Source organism: Bombina bombina, chromosome 4 (assembly GCF_027579735.1).
Source record: "Bombina bombina isolate aBomBom1 chromosome 4, aBomBom1.pri, whole genome shotgun sequence".
Classification (NCBI taxonomy): domain Eukaryota; kingdom Metazoa; phylum Chordata; class Amphibia; order Anura; family Bombinatoridae; genus Bombina; species Bombina bombina.
In genome coordinates this window covers 925,184,638-925,202,053 of record NC_069502.1, presented here as the reverse complement: position 1 = coordinate 925,202,053, position 17,416 = coordinate 925,184,638, and the positions used below count along the sequence as shown (strand labels likewise).

Here is a 17,416-nt window from a genome sequence, read left to right as displayed (position 1 = left end):
TTCCCTTCCCAAGCGCCATTGCTCTCCAGTGGTCAAGTGATAATATCGTCACCGGGGAATATTTTTTGATTTGTTGTGGAGATAGTGTTCTATCCCAGATCAGATCCCCAGATGTCTCGAGGTCTCCTATCTCCACCTCTATCTCCCTCCACACCAAATTTCCTATTGAGGAGCCCAACAGAGCATCTTGTGCTAATCTAGCTGCTTCATAGTAATTAAGCAGGTTGGGGACCCCAACGCCCCCTAGCTGCCTGTGCTTAGTTAGTATTATATGAGGGATTCTTGCTTGTTTCTTGCCATTAATAAAGAGGTTGATATCTGATTGTAAGGTTTTGAGGTCATTTTAAATCTGGCCTTTTAAGGGTACTGCCCCAGTGACAAGCCCTTTGTACCTCATGATGGCAAATTTGTACTCATCAACACAGCATATTACAAATCCTGTTTCATTAAATGTATTATATAACATTCAAGTATGCATTCATTTAATGTGTACTTTTTCAGACAGTATTACAATAGCCACACTTCAGTTTTAAAAAAAGATTGGATACTGTAACCATATAGCAAACCCAAAGACTACTACAGAACCACCTGAAAGAACCAGGCAAAACAAACAGTTTCAAAAAGAACTACTCAATGTGTTTTATATCACTCTGTACTAGACTCTAAATACACCCCATTTAATTTAGGGTGACATGCCACAAAAAACATAAATATATAGAAAACATATAGAAAACAACATAATAGTAAAATATAACTCTAACAAAAAGAAGGGGGATTTGGGTGAGGGATAAACGATAAAACTCACAACCATACATTGAATTGTCACTCTATGCAAAATATATCCAAATGAGTCTATTTCCCCAGTGATGAACCTGCTACCAATAGATGGAGCTGTGTTACACATGTCAAGGAACTCTCAACCAACAGATGGTGCTATGGCGTGTTACACAATGTCCATGTATGTGACTGAGGAACGGTTACAATTTTATTTTATTTTTAAAAAAACTGATTCTTAAACAGCTCTTGTTTATTTTATCGAGTTTAAAAGAAAAAAAAATATTTGTAATTTTAGTTAATACATTTGCTTTATGTTTAAGAGTTAACATCTTGATGCTTTAAATATAAACATTAAAATGTTAAGTGCTTGTTTGCTATTTAGAACCAGCAACACAGTATCATTGAATATATGGGTTATTAAGTTGTTGTTTTTTTTGCTTTGCCCACTTCTTGCATAGTACTAACAATTGAACATAATTATTTTGCTGTACAACATGTATATTGCATTCATTTTGGGTGACTGCCAGTTATGTGAATATGAATAACTGAGCTGTACAAATGATATGGACTTGCAGGGTTTGGCAGCCTTGAACCATCAATCCCCCTCAACCTTTTTATTCATACAAGTGATTGTACCTTTTTGGGGGGATTAAATGGTACAGACATGGACCTTTTGACAGTTGGAAACATATTTGTACCTTATTTACTGCTAAATGGTACATATTAGTTCCTTAAGGTGTAATTATTATCCATTGAGGGTACAACCACAGCAGTTGTACCCTAAGTGTTCACAAACGGACCCCAACCGTACAATTTTTTCTGACAGTATAGAGTAGGGAGCGGTGAGTTCAACTCTGTTGAATTTTACTCAACAAAGAAGCTTCTATCTCGCAACTGTTAACTTCTTGACTCACAGGACAAATTTCATTAGTGGCATCACAAAAACGTATTGAAAACACTACAACTTTTATAAGACACAAAAGAAAACAATAAATGAAAAAGACGACAACATTGTCAACTCTGAAATAATTAGACTTGATGCCAAATGAGATACTTGTCAATCACTTTTTTTATAATTTCAGAAGTTAAGTCAAAGTTAAAAAAATCCAACCATGACTTGAAAATGCTCCAGAATAAAACAGAATGCCCAAAGTTAGCCTCTTGTTGGCGTCTGCGAGATTGTTAAGACAAATTTCATTCTATCAAGTGAGACAACGTTGGCATAATTACAACCCATTTACAGAACCTGAGTGTTGTGGTTGTAATTATTTTTTTTACACGTTGCTAGTGGTTCTCATTTATTGTGCAATATATCATGTATTGGGGCAGTTAACACAACTATAGATGTTAATGAAAGGAACGCCCAATGACTATCAGCTATAAAAGATATATATAAGTAATGCTCAATTACTTTCAAACATTATCTCGTCTGAATACCAAGACTCCTTCTGTAGCCTAATGGAGCTTTCATGAATCTAGTCCAATGTCTCTATCATTTAATGCAAATTACACAGTGAGAAAATGGAATGTACTCACCATTAAAGCACTCAAAGACGTCACAGCACTTTCCTGGTGTTCCATCCCCTTGTGAGACTACACGGGGAATTGTTCCAGGTTCACATACAGGGAAGGTACATAGTCCAGAGAGACACTCACACCTGTGGATAAGCAAAACATATATGGACAGAGTCAAAGGTTATGTTCTTTGTTATTCATATCAATTACCTATTATATCAATGACTTTATTACGGCAGTCACTGTGTACACCTCTGATTTAATGCATTGTTGACAACAAATGTGGAGTAGTCAAGTTGTGTCCTAGAAAATCTGTGAGATGTAGAACAACATATCAGTATTTGCCCAAATGTTGCCAAAAACATACGTCCTAAATGAAATCAGGTTTTATTTGTAGAAAAGAAAAAGAGCGAGAAAGAGAGAAAGACATACCCTAAAACTCTTTGCACTCTGGGAGATTATCTAAGAGGTGTTATCAGTACCAGTTCCAGTGAGTTTTTGTTGATCATTGGGCCCAGAAAGAGAAGAAATAGAGATTGACAGAGAGTGAGGAAGGAAATAAATTAACTCCTTTAGATAGTGTATGCATAATCTTACTGCTTATAACTTTGTTTGATTCATGTTAAAAGGACACTTTACTGAAAAAACTCTAAATGAGTTCCCAATGATTAGTTATACCAGTTGCGAATTATTAAATATATGGCAACATTGCTTTTTTAGGTTTACCCCTACAACTAAAGAAATGTTTTTTGTTTTTTTTATTAAAACTCCCACTTTTGGAAATTTCAATACCTAAGTATTGACTTGGTGTATACAGAGAACCAAGTAAAATAAGGAAGACTCTTGTATATATCTTTCAAGCATGAATCTGCAATAGATGATTTTTACAATGATTATACTTTTTGTTTTTATTTTAAAAGTGTATAATTAAAATATAAACATATTATTTTCCTGAGTTAAGACAATTAACAACATCACACACACTGTCAGTACATATAAGAAAACGAAAAAAGCTAATCTTCGGTCTTTTTAATCCAGTTCTAACTCATAGAGGGAAACGCATTGTGCTTGACATTTGACGACAGCTGAACTTGATAGCTGGAAACGTTATTTTGTTTTTTTTTTCTTCTCTCAATCTAAATGATAATCGGCATGATATTAATTGATATCAGTTTCGATTAAATATACTTGCAATGGATGACTGCATTTTGACAGCATGCGTTTCCTCCCAAGACTCATTTGAAACAGGACCGACGCTATTATAATTGTAATAAAAATAGGAAGTAAAATGCAAAGAATAGAGCTACTGTTCTTCGGACAAATTTCCCTTGACAATATGTATTTAATAACATGTGTCTCAGAGCTAAAAGGAAGCCAAGCAATATTTTATTCTTCACTCACTTCTTTATTAAACTGTAAAATAATGAAAAACAGCTTTCTTTTAATAAACCATAAAAGAGCTTGTGTTATCAATGTATTCCTCTGTGCTTAGCAAAAAAAAAAGCACTTAAAAATAATACAAAATAAAAAAATAAATTAGAAAAATAGAAGAAAAAGAAAATGCCTTTTATTGCTTTTCTTTAACCTCCAACTGGTTTGTATACAGCTTTGGCTAAATATTTCCCACCTTTGCTGTAAGGTATATGATTAGTATTTATGAGAAAAATATACTTGGCTGACAGTATCAAGGGATGATATTAGGGTCGTTGAAGTAATTTTTGAAGAGCACATGTTGAATTTCGGTGTTGTGCATTAAAGGGACACTACAGTTAAAATTAAACTTTTATGATTCATATAGAGCATACAGTCTTAAAGGGACAGTCTACCATAGACTTGTCATTGTTTTAAAAGATAGATAATCCCATTATTACCTATTCCCCAGTTTTGCATAACCAACACAGTTATATTAATATACTTGTTACCTCTGTGATTACCTTGTATCTAAGCATCTTCTGACAGCCCCCTGATCACATGACTGTGACTGTTTATTATCTATTGTCTTAAATTTAGCATTGTGTTGTGCTAAATCTTAAATAACCCCCTGTGCCTGAACACAGTGTTATCTATATGGCCCAAGTGTACTTTCTGTCTCTTTGTGTTGAAAAGAGATTTAAAAAGCATGTGATAAGAGGCAGTCCTCAAAGGCTTAGAAATTAGCATATGAGCCTACCTATGTTTAGTTTAAACTAAGAATACCAAGAGAAAAAAGCAAATTTGATGATAAAAGTAAATTGGAAAGTTGATTAAAATTAAAAGTCCTATCTGAATAATGAAAGTTTTATTTATACTAGACTGTCCCTTTAAAGGGACATAATAATCCCATGCTAAATCACTTGAAAGTGATGCAGCGGAGCTGTAAAAAGCGAACTAGAAAATATCTCCTGAACAAGATATTTGACCTCACATTTTTTAAGCTCAGCAGAGTAAGTGCTCTGTGAACAGATATACTTCAGCTGCTGTCCAGCTGTAAGGAGAAAAAAAACAATAGCCAATCAAAATCTGCAGTGCTGAGGTTATGTATTGGTTGGCTGTGATCTCATAAGATTTAATTAAAGTAAACTTCCTTAAAATAAATAGGAAAATAGGATGATGCAGATGCACACTCCCTTGCAAGTCCTGGGACTAGCATTCTGATTGGCTGCTTAAAGTCAATTACATTAGGGTGTGAATACTTAGGAAATTTTGAGGTAAATATCTTCCTTTTTACATAGAGATGTTCATGTGATATTTTCTAGTCAGCTTTTTACAGCATCACTTTCAAAATCTTCCATATTTGGGTATCATATCTCTTTAAGAGACTTTCCAATTAACTTCCATTATCAAATTGCAACCTGCTGAGCATGTTCAAGAGTTCATAGTGTATACATATGAGTCTGTTATTGGCTGATAGATGTCACATGACACAGGAGGCCGGCAAATTTAAGGAAATTTTGAAACTTGTTAGAAAAAAATCTATTACTCATTAAAAAAAAATCAGATTCAGTCTTTTTATCATGTACTTTGTGATTGTACAATACTACTGTATTTAATTGATCTTCCATCTGTGAACTCTGCATTTTCATACTAGGAACCACCATTCTAGAACTTACCAATACTTGAACACTGTAACAAAATGATGAACACTCACAGATCAGGTGATCTTACTGTTTTTTTCCACAGCTATTTTGGTTAGCACACATAATACAGAGAGGGGGGTTTACATTTTAACAGTTTTTATACACAGGCAACATAAATAATGTAGCACAACTTCAACACTGCTAGAAATGTAAAGCTACCACTCTGTATAGTGTGTGCAAACCCAAAACCAAAATACAGCTGTCAAAAAAACACAAAGGGCAAAATATACTAGTAGAATAAAGCAAATGTGATAAGTAGATTAGAAAATGGTTGTATGCTCTATCTCTCTGGTTTTCAAACCTTTCCTCATACCTCTCTAACAGGCCAGATTTTGAGGCTATCTGAACCAGAGGAGAAGTGAAATAATCAGCTGATTAGTTAACATGGTTATTAACCTGCTCTCCCCCAAACTAATTTTGAAAATCTGGACTGTTAGAGAGGCGTGAGGACAGGTTTAAAAACAGTGCTCTATCTGATACATTAAAGAAAATATTTGGGTTTCATGTGCCTTTAACTTTTGTGTTAAAAATAAATAAATAAATATATATATATATATATATATATATATATATATATATATATATATATATATATATATATATATATATATACAGTTGTATGCAAAAGGTTAGGCACCCCTGACAATTTCCATGATTTTCATTTATAAATAATTGGGTGTTTGGATCAGCAATTTTATTTTGATCTAACAAATAGCGGAAGGACACAGTAATATTAGTAGTGAAATTAGGTTTATTGGAGTAACAGAAAATGTGCAATATGCATCAAAACGAAATTAGACAGGTGCATACATTTGGGCACCCTTGTCATTTTGTTGATTTGAATACCTGTAACTACCTAGCACTGATTAATTGGAACACACAATTGGTTTGGTGAGCCCATTAAGCCTTGAACTTCATAGACAGGTGCATCCAATCATGAGAAAAGGTATTTAAGGTGGCCAATTGCAAGTTGTTGTTCTCTTTGACTCTCCTCTGAAGAGTGGCAACATGGGGGCCTCAAAACAACTCTCAAATTACCTGAAAACAAAGATTGTTCAACATTATGGTTTAGGGGAAGGCTAAAAAAGCTATTGCTGAGATTTAAGCTGTCAGTGTCCACTATGAGTAACATAGTGAGGAAATGGAAGACCACAGGCACAGTTCTTGTTAAGGCCAGAAGTAAAATATCGGAGAGGCAAAGGCAAAGGATGGTGAGAACGGTCAAAAAAAGCCCACAGACCACCTCCAAAGACCTACAACATCATCTTGCTGCAGATGGTGTCACTGTACATGGTTTAACAATTCAGCATATGGGAGAGTGATACGGAAGAAGCCTTTTCTGCACACACGCCACAAACAGAGTCGCTTGAGGTATGCAAATGCACAATTGGACAAGTCAGCTTCATTTTGGAAGAAGGTGCTGTGGACTGATGAAACAAAGATTGAGTTATTTAGTCATAACAAGGGGCGTTATACATGGCGGCAAAAGAACACAGCGTTCCAAGACAAACACTTGCTAGTCACAGTAAAATTTGGTGGATGTTCCATCATGCTGTGGGGCTGTGTGACCAGTGCCGGTACTGGGAATCATGTTAAAGTTGAGGGTTGCATGGATTCCACTCAATATCAGCATATACTTGAGAATAATGTTGGGGAATCAGTCACAAAGTTGAAGTTACGCCGGAGCTGGATATTTCAACAAGACAAGACCAAAAACACTGCTCAAAATCAAGTACAATGTTCTGGAATGGCCATCCCAGTCCCCAGACCTGAATATCATTGAAAATCTGTGGGGTGATTTGAAGCGTGCTGTCCATGCTCGGCAACCATCAAACCTAATTGAACTGGAGATGTTTTGCAAGGAGGAATAGTCCAAAATACCTTCATCCAGAATCCAGACACTTATTACAGGCTATAGGAAGCGTCTAGAGGCTGTTATTTCTGCTAAAGGAGGCTCTATTAAATATTGATGCAATATTTCTGTTGGGGTGTCCAAGTTTATGCACCTATCTAATTTCATTTTGATGCATATTGCACATTTTCTGTTAATCCAATAAACCTCATTTCACTACTGAAATATTACTGTGTCCTTCAGTTATTTGATAGATCAAAATGAAATTGCTGATCCAAACACCCAATGATTTATAAATCAAATTCATGCAAATTGTAAAGGGTGCCTAAACTTTTGCATACAACTGTATATATATATACAGGGAGTGCAGAATTATTAGGCAAGTTGTATTTTTTCTCAATGAAAATTCTCAATGAAACCAAAAAACTCAATAATATCAAAGCTGAATAGTTTTGGAAGTAGTTTTTAGTTTGTTTTTAGTTATAGCTATTTTAGGGGGATATCTGTGTGTGCAGGTGACTATTACTGTGCATAATTATTAGGCAACTTAACAAAAAACAAATATATACCCATTTCAATTATTTATTTTTACCAGTGAAACCAATATAACATCTCAACATTCACAAATATATATTTCTGACATTCAAAAACAAAACAAAAACAAATAAGTGACCAATATAGCCACCTTTCTTTGCAAGGACACTCAAAAGCCTGCCATCCATGGATTCTGTCAGTGTTTTGATCTGTTCACCATCAACATTGCGTGCAGCAGCAACCACAGCCTCCCAGACACTGTTCAGAGAGGTGTACTGTTTTCCCTCCTTGTAAATCTCACATTTGATGATGGACCACAGGTTCTCAATGGGGTTCAGATCAGGTGAACAAGGAGGCCATGTCATTAGATTTTCTTCTTTTATACCCTTTCTTGCCAGCCACGCTGTGGAGTACTTGGACGCGTGTGATGAAGCATTGTCCTGCATGAAAATCATGTTTTTCTTGAAGGATGCAGACTTCTTCCTGTACCACTGCTTGAAGAAGGTGTCTTCCAGAAACTGGCAGTAGGACTGGGAGTTGAGCTTGACTCCATCCTCAACCCGAAAAGGCCCCACAAGCTCATCTTTGATGATACCAGCCCAAACCAGTACTCCACCTCCACCTTGCTGGCGTCTGAGTCGGACTGGAGCTCTCTGCCCTTTACCAATCCAGCCACGGGCCCATCCATCTGGCCCATCAAGACTCACTCTCATTTCATCAGTCCATAAAACCTTAGAAAAATCAGTCTTGAGATATTTCTTGGCCCAGTCTTGACGTTTCAGCTTGTGTGTCTTGTTCAGTGGTGGTCGTCTTTCAGCCTTTCTTACCTTGGCCATGTCTCTGAGTATTGCACACCTTGTGCTTTTGGGCACTCCAGTGATGTTGCAGCTCTGAAATATGGCCAAACTGGTGGCAAGTGGCATCTTGGCAGCTGCAATCTTGACTTTTCTCAGTTCATGGGCAGTTATTTTGCGCCTTGGTTTTTCCACACGCTTCTTGCGACCCTGTTGACTATTTTGAATGAAACGCTTGATTGTTCGATGATCACGCTTCAGAAGCTTTGCAATTTTAAGAGTGCTGCATCCCTCTGCAAGATATCTCACTATTTTTTACTTTTCTGAGCCTGTCAAGTCCTTCTTTTGACCCATTTTGCCAAAGGAAAGGAAGTTGCCTAATAATTATGCACACCTGATATAGGATGTTGATGTCATTAGACCACACCCCTTCTCATTACAGAGATGCACATCACCTAATATGCTTAATTGGTAGTAGGCTTTCGAGCCTATACAGCTTGGAGTAAGATAATATGCATAAAGAGGATGATGTGGTCAAAATACTCATTTGCCTAATAATTCTGCACTCCCTGTATAGCACCTTTAAAATATGGTATGTGGTACACCAAACAGTATCAACCCCAATACAATTAATTTTACTTATATGTACCACTGCAAAATGGAGAACACTCTAAGGTGGAACCATTCAATATTTATGTCCATTTCAATTCCTTTCAGTCAGTGATGTGAAAATTATTCTGTATGTGATTTTAAAAATAATCACCATTGTGTTCTTAGGTTTTCTTATTCAGTGTGGGTGTAGGTGTGTGTGTGTGTGGGGGGGGGGCATGCTTTAGTCCACATATCCTCGTGTGCTCTTCAATCAGCTAATCTTTTGGTATAAACTTTAAAAAAACAATTGAATATATTTGTAGTATTTTAACATTTTTTAGATAATTTGGAGAAAGTGACCGGTTATTGCTACCGCGAGGTCGCGTTCGCAATATTTGCGCTCCAATTAGTAATACCAGTGCACGCAAATGTGCGCTGATATTACTAAGTGGAGTGCAAATATCACGCTAGCATAAGCAAAATTGTGCGCTCCACTCGTAATCTAGCCCTTAGTTTCTTAATGTTAAAGTAATGTAAAGTTGAACCCTAGGTCGCCCCTATCTTTTCTGTTGAGGATCATTAAGAACAGATATAAAACAGGCAGACAGCATAAAGTCTGAGTGGAACATATAGAATTTTTAAAGGGACATGAAACCTCACATTTTTCTTTCATGATTCACAAAGAGCGTACAATTGAAAAAAACAAAACCTTCCAATTTGCTTATTACTATTATCAGATGTACTTTATTCTCTTTGTATCCCTTGTTAAAGAGCATACCATACCTAGGTAGGATTAGGAGCATGCATGTTTGGATCACTATATGGCGGACGTTTTGCAACAATGCTTTAAAAATCCTATATATTGTACAACCACTGCTGCATTCTAGTGCTTAAAAGTGTATTACTATAAATTTTAGATCTTTTCATACAGATTCTGGGGATTTCATTTCTTCATGATCAACTATTCTATTCAATGTTACCAGAGAACCATACCCTTAAAAGGTGCAAAAAGAAAAATATGGGCTGGATTACAAGTGAAGCGCAAACTGTTTTGCACAAGCGATATCATGTTTTCGCAAACCTTTTTCATTCCGCTGATATTACAAGTTGAGCAAAATCGCGATTTCGCTAGACATTTACAATTCAATCCTTACGGCGATCTCAAAGCTGTGGTTAACTATTTTCGAAACCAAAAAAGTTGCACAAAACACTGAAAAAATACAATACAAAGCACAGTTACACTCATATTAACTAAAAATTATTGCACAATTTTTTTTTATGAGGGCTCAAAGATAGGAGATCTCAAGTGTTAGAAAAAAAAGGCAGACAAATGGTTTTAACATTGAGACACATACATATACATTGCTAAAGATGTATATGTGTGTTTATATATATTCGTACATATATATTAATGTATTTATATGTGCATATTTACATGTATTTACAGTCATATATACACATATAAAAACATTAATATATATGTACACACATATACAGTATATAAGTGCATTAGAGCCCTTTGCCCTTTTATTAAGTAGATAAAAACATGATTAAACATATTTATGCAATATTCATATTTCATAAAAGTTTTAACTATGTATTTACTGTAAATATTTCACATTTGCTAATGCGAATATGCTATGTTGTGTGTGCGATGGGTGTTCCGTTTAAAAATAAAAAAAACTCTCCATTGTCTTCTATGGGGAATGCAAAAATGCAATGGTGTTTGTGCGATCTGGGGTTATTTTTTTTTTTTTTTTCTCCATTGATTTCTATGGGGGAATACATGCACGCGTACGTAAAAAAATTAAGTCAGGTTTTTCACGCTATACGGGTTAACATTAGAGCAAAATACTTTTTTTTGAGACTTGTAATACAAATGCAACCAGACTAGAGCAAAATGTTTAACTCTAGCAGAGTTTTTGCAATCGCAAAAAAAAATATATACCGCTTGTAATATAGCCCTATATGTGCTAAATTAGGGTTTAAACAGGCACTAAGGGATTGTGCAAACAAGACTTTCTGGAAACACTGTTAGATACATTCTACACAGCCTTGCCTGCACACTCCCTTTGCTTCTGTGGTTTGCAGAAAAAGGACAGTGCCTTGTTAGCCAGTGTATTCAAAGAAAGTAAAAAACCTTCTCTATGAAAATTACAGGCAATGTACATATGATAACTTTAATAGCTAACTATTAATCAGGTTTCAAAGTCTCATGACATCAGTGAAATAATTAGTGATGTCATCAATGAGGTCACAAAACATCCTTTTCCTCTTTCTGACCACCATCTCATTACTTGCAACATATCATCCCTCCCTACAACTCTCCCTCCTACTCCTCACACCAAACGTCACAGAAGCATTATGTCATTAGATCAGCAACAGCTTGCTAATTCCCTCAAACCTCTCCTCTCATCCTTCTACACATTTTCCTGTCCTGACCAATCTATCTGCCACTATAATTCCACCCTTACATCCGTCCTTGACAATCTGGCCCCTCTTACCATAGCACGGATATCACACACTCATCCTCAGCCCTGGCATATTACTCTGACACAGTACCTATGCAGATGTTCCCGTACTGCTGAGCGGCACTGGAGAAAATCTCGGAGTTCAGCTGATTTTCTTCATTACAAATTCATCTTGAACTCCTACTATTCTGTCATTAATCTCAATAAGCAACACTACTTCTCTACTCTTATCTCTAATCTTTCTACAAACCCAAAACGTCTGTTCTCCACTTTCAATACTCTTCTCCGCCCTCCCACACCTCTTAGTACAACGTCTCTGTCAGCTTAAGACTTTGCCAGCCACTTCATTAACAAAATCGACTCCATCAGAAATGAAATCAGCTCTCAACATAATTCCATTCTCTCACCCCCTCAAATGCTCTCAATCAACCACAACCCACATAACCTTAAACTTAGCTCATTCTCCCCTGTTACTGAGGAAGACGTTTTGGCACTTATACTGCGCTCTCACCTCACTACCTGTCCCCTTGACCCTATCCCCTCACAGCTACTCCCCTCCCTCTCTGCTACCCTTACCCCTATACTCACACACATTTTCAACCTCTCCCTCAGCACCGGTATATTTCCCTCGTCTCTGAAACATGCACTGGTCACACCTATCCTCAAAAAACCTTCCCTTGATCCTACCTCCCCATCCAACTACCGCCCTATTTCCCTCCTCCATCTTGTCTCAAGTCTTCTCGAAAAACTAGTATATGCACGCCTATCCCATTTCCTTACATTAAACTCCCTCCTTGACCCACTGCAATCTGGATTTCGTCCCCATCACTCCACAGAGACAGCAATTGTTAAGGTTACCAACGACCTACTTACAGCAAAATCAAAAGGCCACTTCTCTCTGCTTATCCTCCTTGATCTGCCCGAAGCCTTTGACACTGTTGACCACCCTCTTTTGCTCCAAACCCTCCAATCCTTCGGCATCTGTGACACAACCCGCTCGTGGCTCTCTTCCTACCTGTCAAACCGTACCTTTAGTATAGCCTTCTCTGGGGCCTCCTCTGCCCCGTCACCACTTTGTCGGAGTACCGCAAGGCTCTGTCCTCGGTCCCCTTCTCTTCTCAATCTACACATCATCACTAGGTTCCCTAATAAAATCCCACGGTTTCCAATATAATTTGTATCCCGACGACACCCAAATCTACTTCTCTGCACCAAACCTATGTCCTTCCTTGCTAACCCGTGTCACTAACTGTCTTTCTCACATCTCTTCCTGGATGTCCTCTCACTACCTCAAGCTAAATCTCTCCAAAACCGACCTCCTTATTTTCCCCCCTTCTTCCAAAATCTCCACCCCCAATCTCTCTATAACTATCGACAACTCCATCATTACACCTACCCCGCATGCCCGATGTCATGGAGTCACATTTGACTCAGATCTTTCTTTCACTCCTCACATTCAATCCTTGGCTAAAGGCTGCCGCTTCCACCTTAAAAACATCTCTAAAATTAGACACTTCATTACACAAGACACAACTACGATTTTAATCCACTTTCTCATCCTTTCCCGCCTCGATTACTGCAACCATAATGAATGCCTCTGCCAGGCTCATCTTCCTTACACGTCGCTCTTCATCTGCTGCACCTCTCTGCCAATCCCTTCACTGGCTTCCTCTTGCCTCTAGGATCAAACACAAAATTCTCACTCTGACATACAAAGCCCTCAACTGCACTACTCCCCCCTATATCTCAGACCTTGTCTCCAGATACTCTCCCTCCTGTCCCCTTCGCTCTGCTCATGACCTCCTACTCTCCTCCTCTCTTGTTACCTCATCACACTCCCATTTACAGGACTTCTCCAGACTGGCTCCCATCTTGTGGAACTCTTTGCCTCGCTCTACAAGACTCTCCCCTAGTTTTGAAAGCTTGAAGCGCTCCCTAAAGACTCTACTGTTCAGGGATGCATACAACCTACGCTAACCTTTCTTTATACCAGTTCCATTGCTATCCGCTGAACCCCCTTAGCATGTAAGCCTAAGAGTCCAGCTGTTTGTAGATCACCTTCTTAAAAGCTGACTACAACAGTGCAAACCTTTTGGCAGGGCCATCTACCCATTTGATCAATATAATTGTTTTGTTGTACTCCGCTTTTGTTTATAGCGCTGCGGAATCTGTTGGCGCTCTACAAATAACCGATAATAATAATAATAATAATAATATAATGTCATTAATAAAGAATGGTTAGGAAGAAAATGCATTTTAGTACATAAAACCATATATATCCTGGCTTTATGTGGTTTCATTTTACTAATGAATATTCAATATGGTCACAGCTAAATTTGTAAAAACCCACAGAATTGTTAATTGAGGACGTACTTTCTACAAAGTGTCATTACATTTTTTCTGCTGTATATTCTTGCACCCATATTTCTATTCCCTTTACTTATTGTTGCCAGTCTTTTCAATTATCTGTGATAATTATTCCCTGGTGTCTATGCGCTACATTATCTATTCTAATGTGCCCATATATTCTATGTTCTGCCATTAAATTGTGTGCAGGACGTTAAAATACAATGGGTTATCATAAAATATATTTTCTGAAGATGTTCTTCAGAACCGAAAAAATTCAACACAAGTTTTAACCCCTTGACTGCAAGAGTAAGGACAGCAATGCTGATCTTTTTGGAAGAAAATAGATTAATTAAAGGGACATGAAAAAATAAACTTTCATGGTTCAGACAAGAGAATGCAATTTTTATATCTTTGTATACTTTGTGAAAAACACACACACACATATATATATATATATCTCTATATATATATATATATAGGTAGACTTAGGGAGCAGCAGTGCACTGCTGGGAGCTAGCTGGCGATTGATGGCTACATACATATGCCTCTTGTCATGTGCATTGCTGTTTAGGAGCTGAATTTAAAAGAACATTAGACACTAAATACATGTTATCAGAATATTATTAAAAGTATACTGAACCCATTTTTTTTCCTTTCATGATTCAGATAGAGAATGCAATTTTAAGCAACTTTCTAATTTACTCTGTTTATAAATTTTTCTTCATTCTCTTGATATTTTTATTTGAAAAAGCAGGAATGTAAAGTTTACGAACCGGCTCATTTTTGGATCAGCACCCTGGATAGCGCTTGCTGATTGATGGCTACATTTATAATCAAGTACTACCCAGGTGCTGAACCAAAGATGGGCCAGCTTGTAAGTTTACATTCCTGTTTTTTTTCCAAATAAAGATACCAAGAGAACGAAGAAAAATTGTTAATAGGAGTAAATTAGAAAGTTGCTTAAAATTGCATGCTCTATCTGAATCGTGAAAGGAAAAAATTGGGTTCAGTGTCCCTTTAAGGCTATTCCTTGCATCCCTCTATTCATGGGTGCTGCCATGTTGAAATCGAGCTTTTACTGCATTCTAGTACTGATTTGTTTGCACATGTGCAGCACCTCCTTATTCAGATACAAGTTCCAAAATGGAGGCATCCATAATTAGAAGGGGGATACAAGAACTATATTTTTTGGGTCGATCACAATCCTTTAAAAAACGTATCTAATGATTTTCAGCAGTCTATGGAAATTTTTGGTTGTTAAATCATTTGATACGTTTAATTTAGGGTTAAACACATAATTATATAAAAACATTGGTACAATATTAAAATGCTCTAAACACATTAGAGCATTTTCTTTTTACAGTTTTCCTCCCCTTAACGTATTTATCCAAAAAGTAGCTAAGGACAAAAAAAGTTGCTTTATGTTGTTTGTGTGCTTAACTCTCTCTCTCTCTCTCTCTCTCTCTCTCTCTCTCTCTCTCTCTCTCTCTCTCTCTATATATATATATATATATATATATATATGTGTGTGTGTGTGTTAATTTGTTTTGTAGTTTTCCCTATGGGCTTTGCCCCCAGACTTGTCTGAGGTTAACTGCCTGGGTGTCTGGGGATTGTACAGCTACCTGAGAATGCTATTACGCACCAAGGGCTGTGCATTTTGCAGGGTCATAGGATGTGTACAGTTTAAGAGTGCAGTCCATTTCCGTGTTTTTTATATATATATTATTTTTTTCGTCTTCTTTTTTTTCTTTTCTTTTAGTCTTAGAGGGGGAAATCTATCTTTCTTCCCCTTGAGTTTAACAAGTTAATACGCATGGCTGCTGCCATATATTATACATGATGAATGTCAGTTCATTTGTCGCTGACTGGACAGGTGCTAAACAAGATGTATGTTTTAGTGAGCACATTTTTTATTTAATACCGTGTCTGCTTGAGGGACCTACATACATTGCACTGTCTTTCTATAACGGCCCCTAAATCAGGGTAGCTTATTTTGACAGAAATAAGTTAGCTCTTGTGTCACATATGGAATCCAATATGTTTCAAGGTATTTTTGTGGGAAGATTATGAGAGGGGATATTAATCCTTTGCGGATTTTGTAAAAATAAATAATGGGGAAAAAAGGGAACACTAGTGTTGATGGATTTTGATGTTCTACATGTTACTGACTCAGGTGCAGAATCACACAGACTGTTAAAGAAACAGTCAAGTTAAAATTAAACTTTCATGATTCAGATAGGGCGTGCAATTTTAAACAACTTTCCGATTTACTTTTAACATCAAATTTGCTTTGTTCTCTTAGTATTCTTTGATGAAAGCTAAACCTAGGTAGGCCCATATGCTAATTTATAAGCCCTTGAAGGCTGCCTCTTATCTCAGTGCATTTTGACAGTTTTTCACAGTTAGACAGCGCTAGTTCATGTGTGTCATATAGATAACACTGTGCTCATTCCCGTGGAGTTATTTAAGAGTCAGCACTGATTGCCTAAAATGTAAGTCTGTAAAAAGAACTGAGATAAGGAGACAGTCTGCAGAGGCTTAGATACAAGTTAGTCACAGAGTTAAAAAGTGTATTAATATAACAGTGTTGGTTATGCAAAACTGGTGAATGGGTACTAAAGGGATTATCTATCTTTTTAAACAATAAACAATTTTAAAGTAGACCCTTTAACAACAAAGTGGTTGTTGATTTTATTATTAATAGGACAAATTATTAATTAAAGGAACAAAATTAAACTTTCATGATTCAGATAGAACATTTTACAGTCTTTATACATGCACATTATCTGAGGCACCAGCTTCTACTGAGCATGTGCAAGAGTTCACAGTGTATATGGATATGTTTGCCATGTAGGGTTGCAATCTCGGCCATGTTTTCCTGAGCATTTATGAGTTACACATGCTGCAGGGTGTGCAGAGAGGAACATGAATAGTGCTGTTCAGTGTCACTATTTGTGTGCTATCCAAGGTTGAAATTCATGTTCCTACCTGCACACCCTACAGCAGTATAAATTTAGAGTAAGTGCTAATGGATTGTATTTTTGAGTGTGCAAGTCTATTGTCTTTTAAGAGGTCACTCAAAAATCTAGCTTCTACATTTCCTACCTTATTCTATGCAGCTGATTCATTATAGCTTGTCTCTATTATTTATTGCAGGGATGGGGAAACTTGGCCCTCTAGATGTTTCAGAACTACATTTCCCATGATGCTCAACTGGACTTCAGAGAGCCTAAGCATCATGGGTAATGTAGTTCTGAAACATCTGGAGAGTCAAGGTTCCCCAACCCTGCTTAAAGGGACAGTACACTGTAAAATTGTATTTATATTAATGCATTTTCAATGACTTGTTAAACCAGCTGCAGAGTATAAAATGTATAAGAAATTGCATTTTTCGGTTTATTTGTGTATATAAAG

General features: G+C 36.8%; 1 protein-coding gene across 3 annotated transcripts in view; it reads right to left on the bottom strand.

Annotated features, from left to right (window-relative positions):
- Positions 1 to 17,416, bottom strand: part of CRIM1 (cysteine rich transmembrane BMP regulator 1) — a 1,124,265-nt gene that overhangs the window by 591,955 nt on the left and 514,894 nt on the right. For all 3 annotated transcript variants that reach the window (XM_053711878.1, XM_053711879.1, XM_053711880.1), the window contains one exon: positions 2,314 to 2,435. In XM_053711878.1, the coding sequence (XP_053567853.1) occupies positions 2,314 to 2,435 (122 nt within the window). The remainder of the gene's footprint in view (positions 1 to 2,313; positions 2,436 to 17,416) is intronic.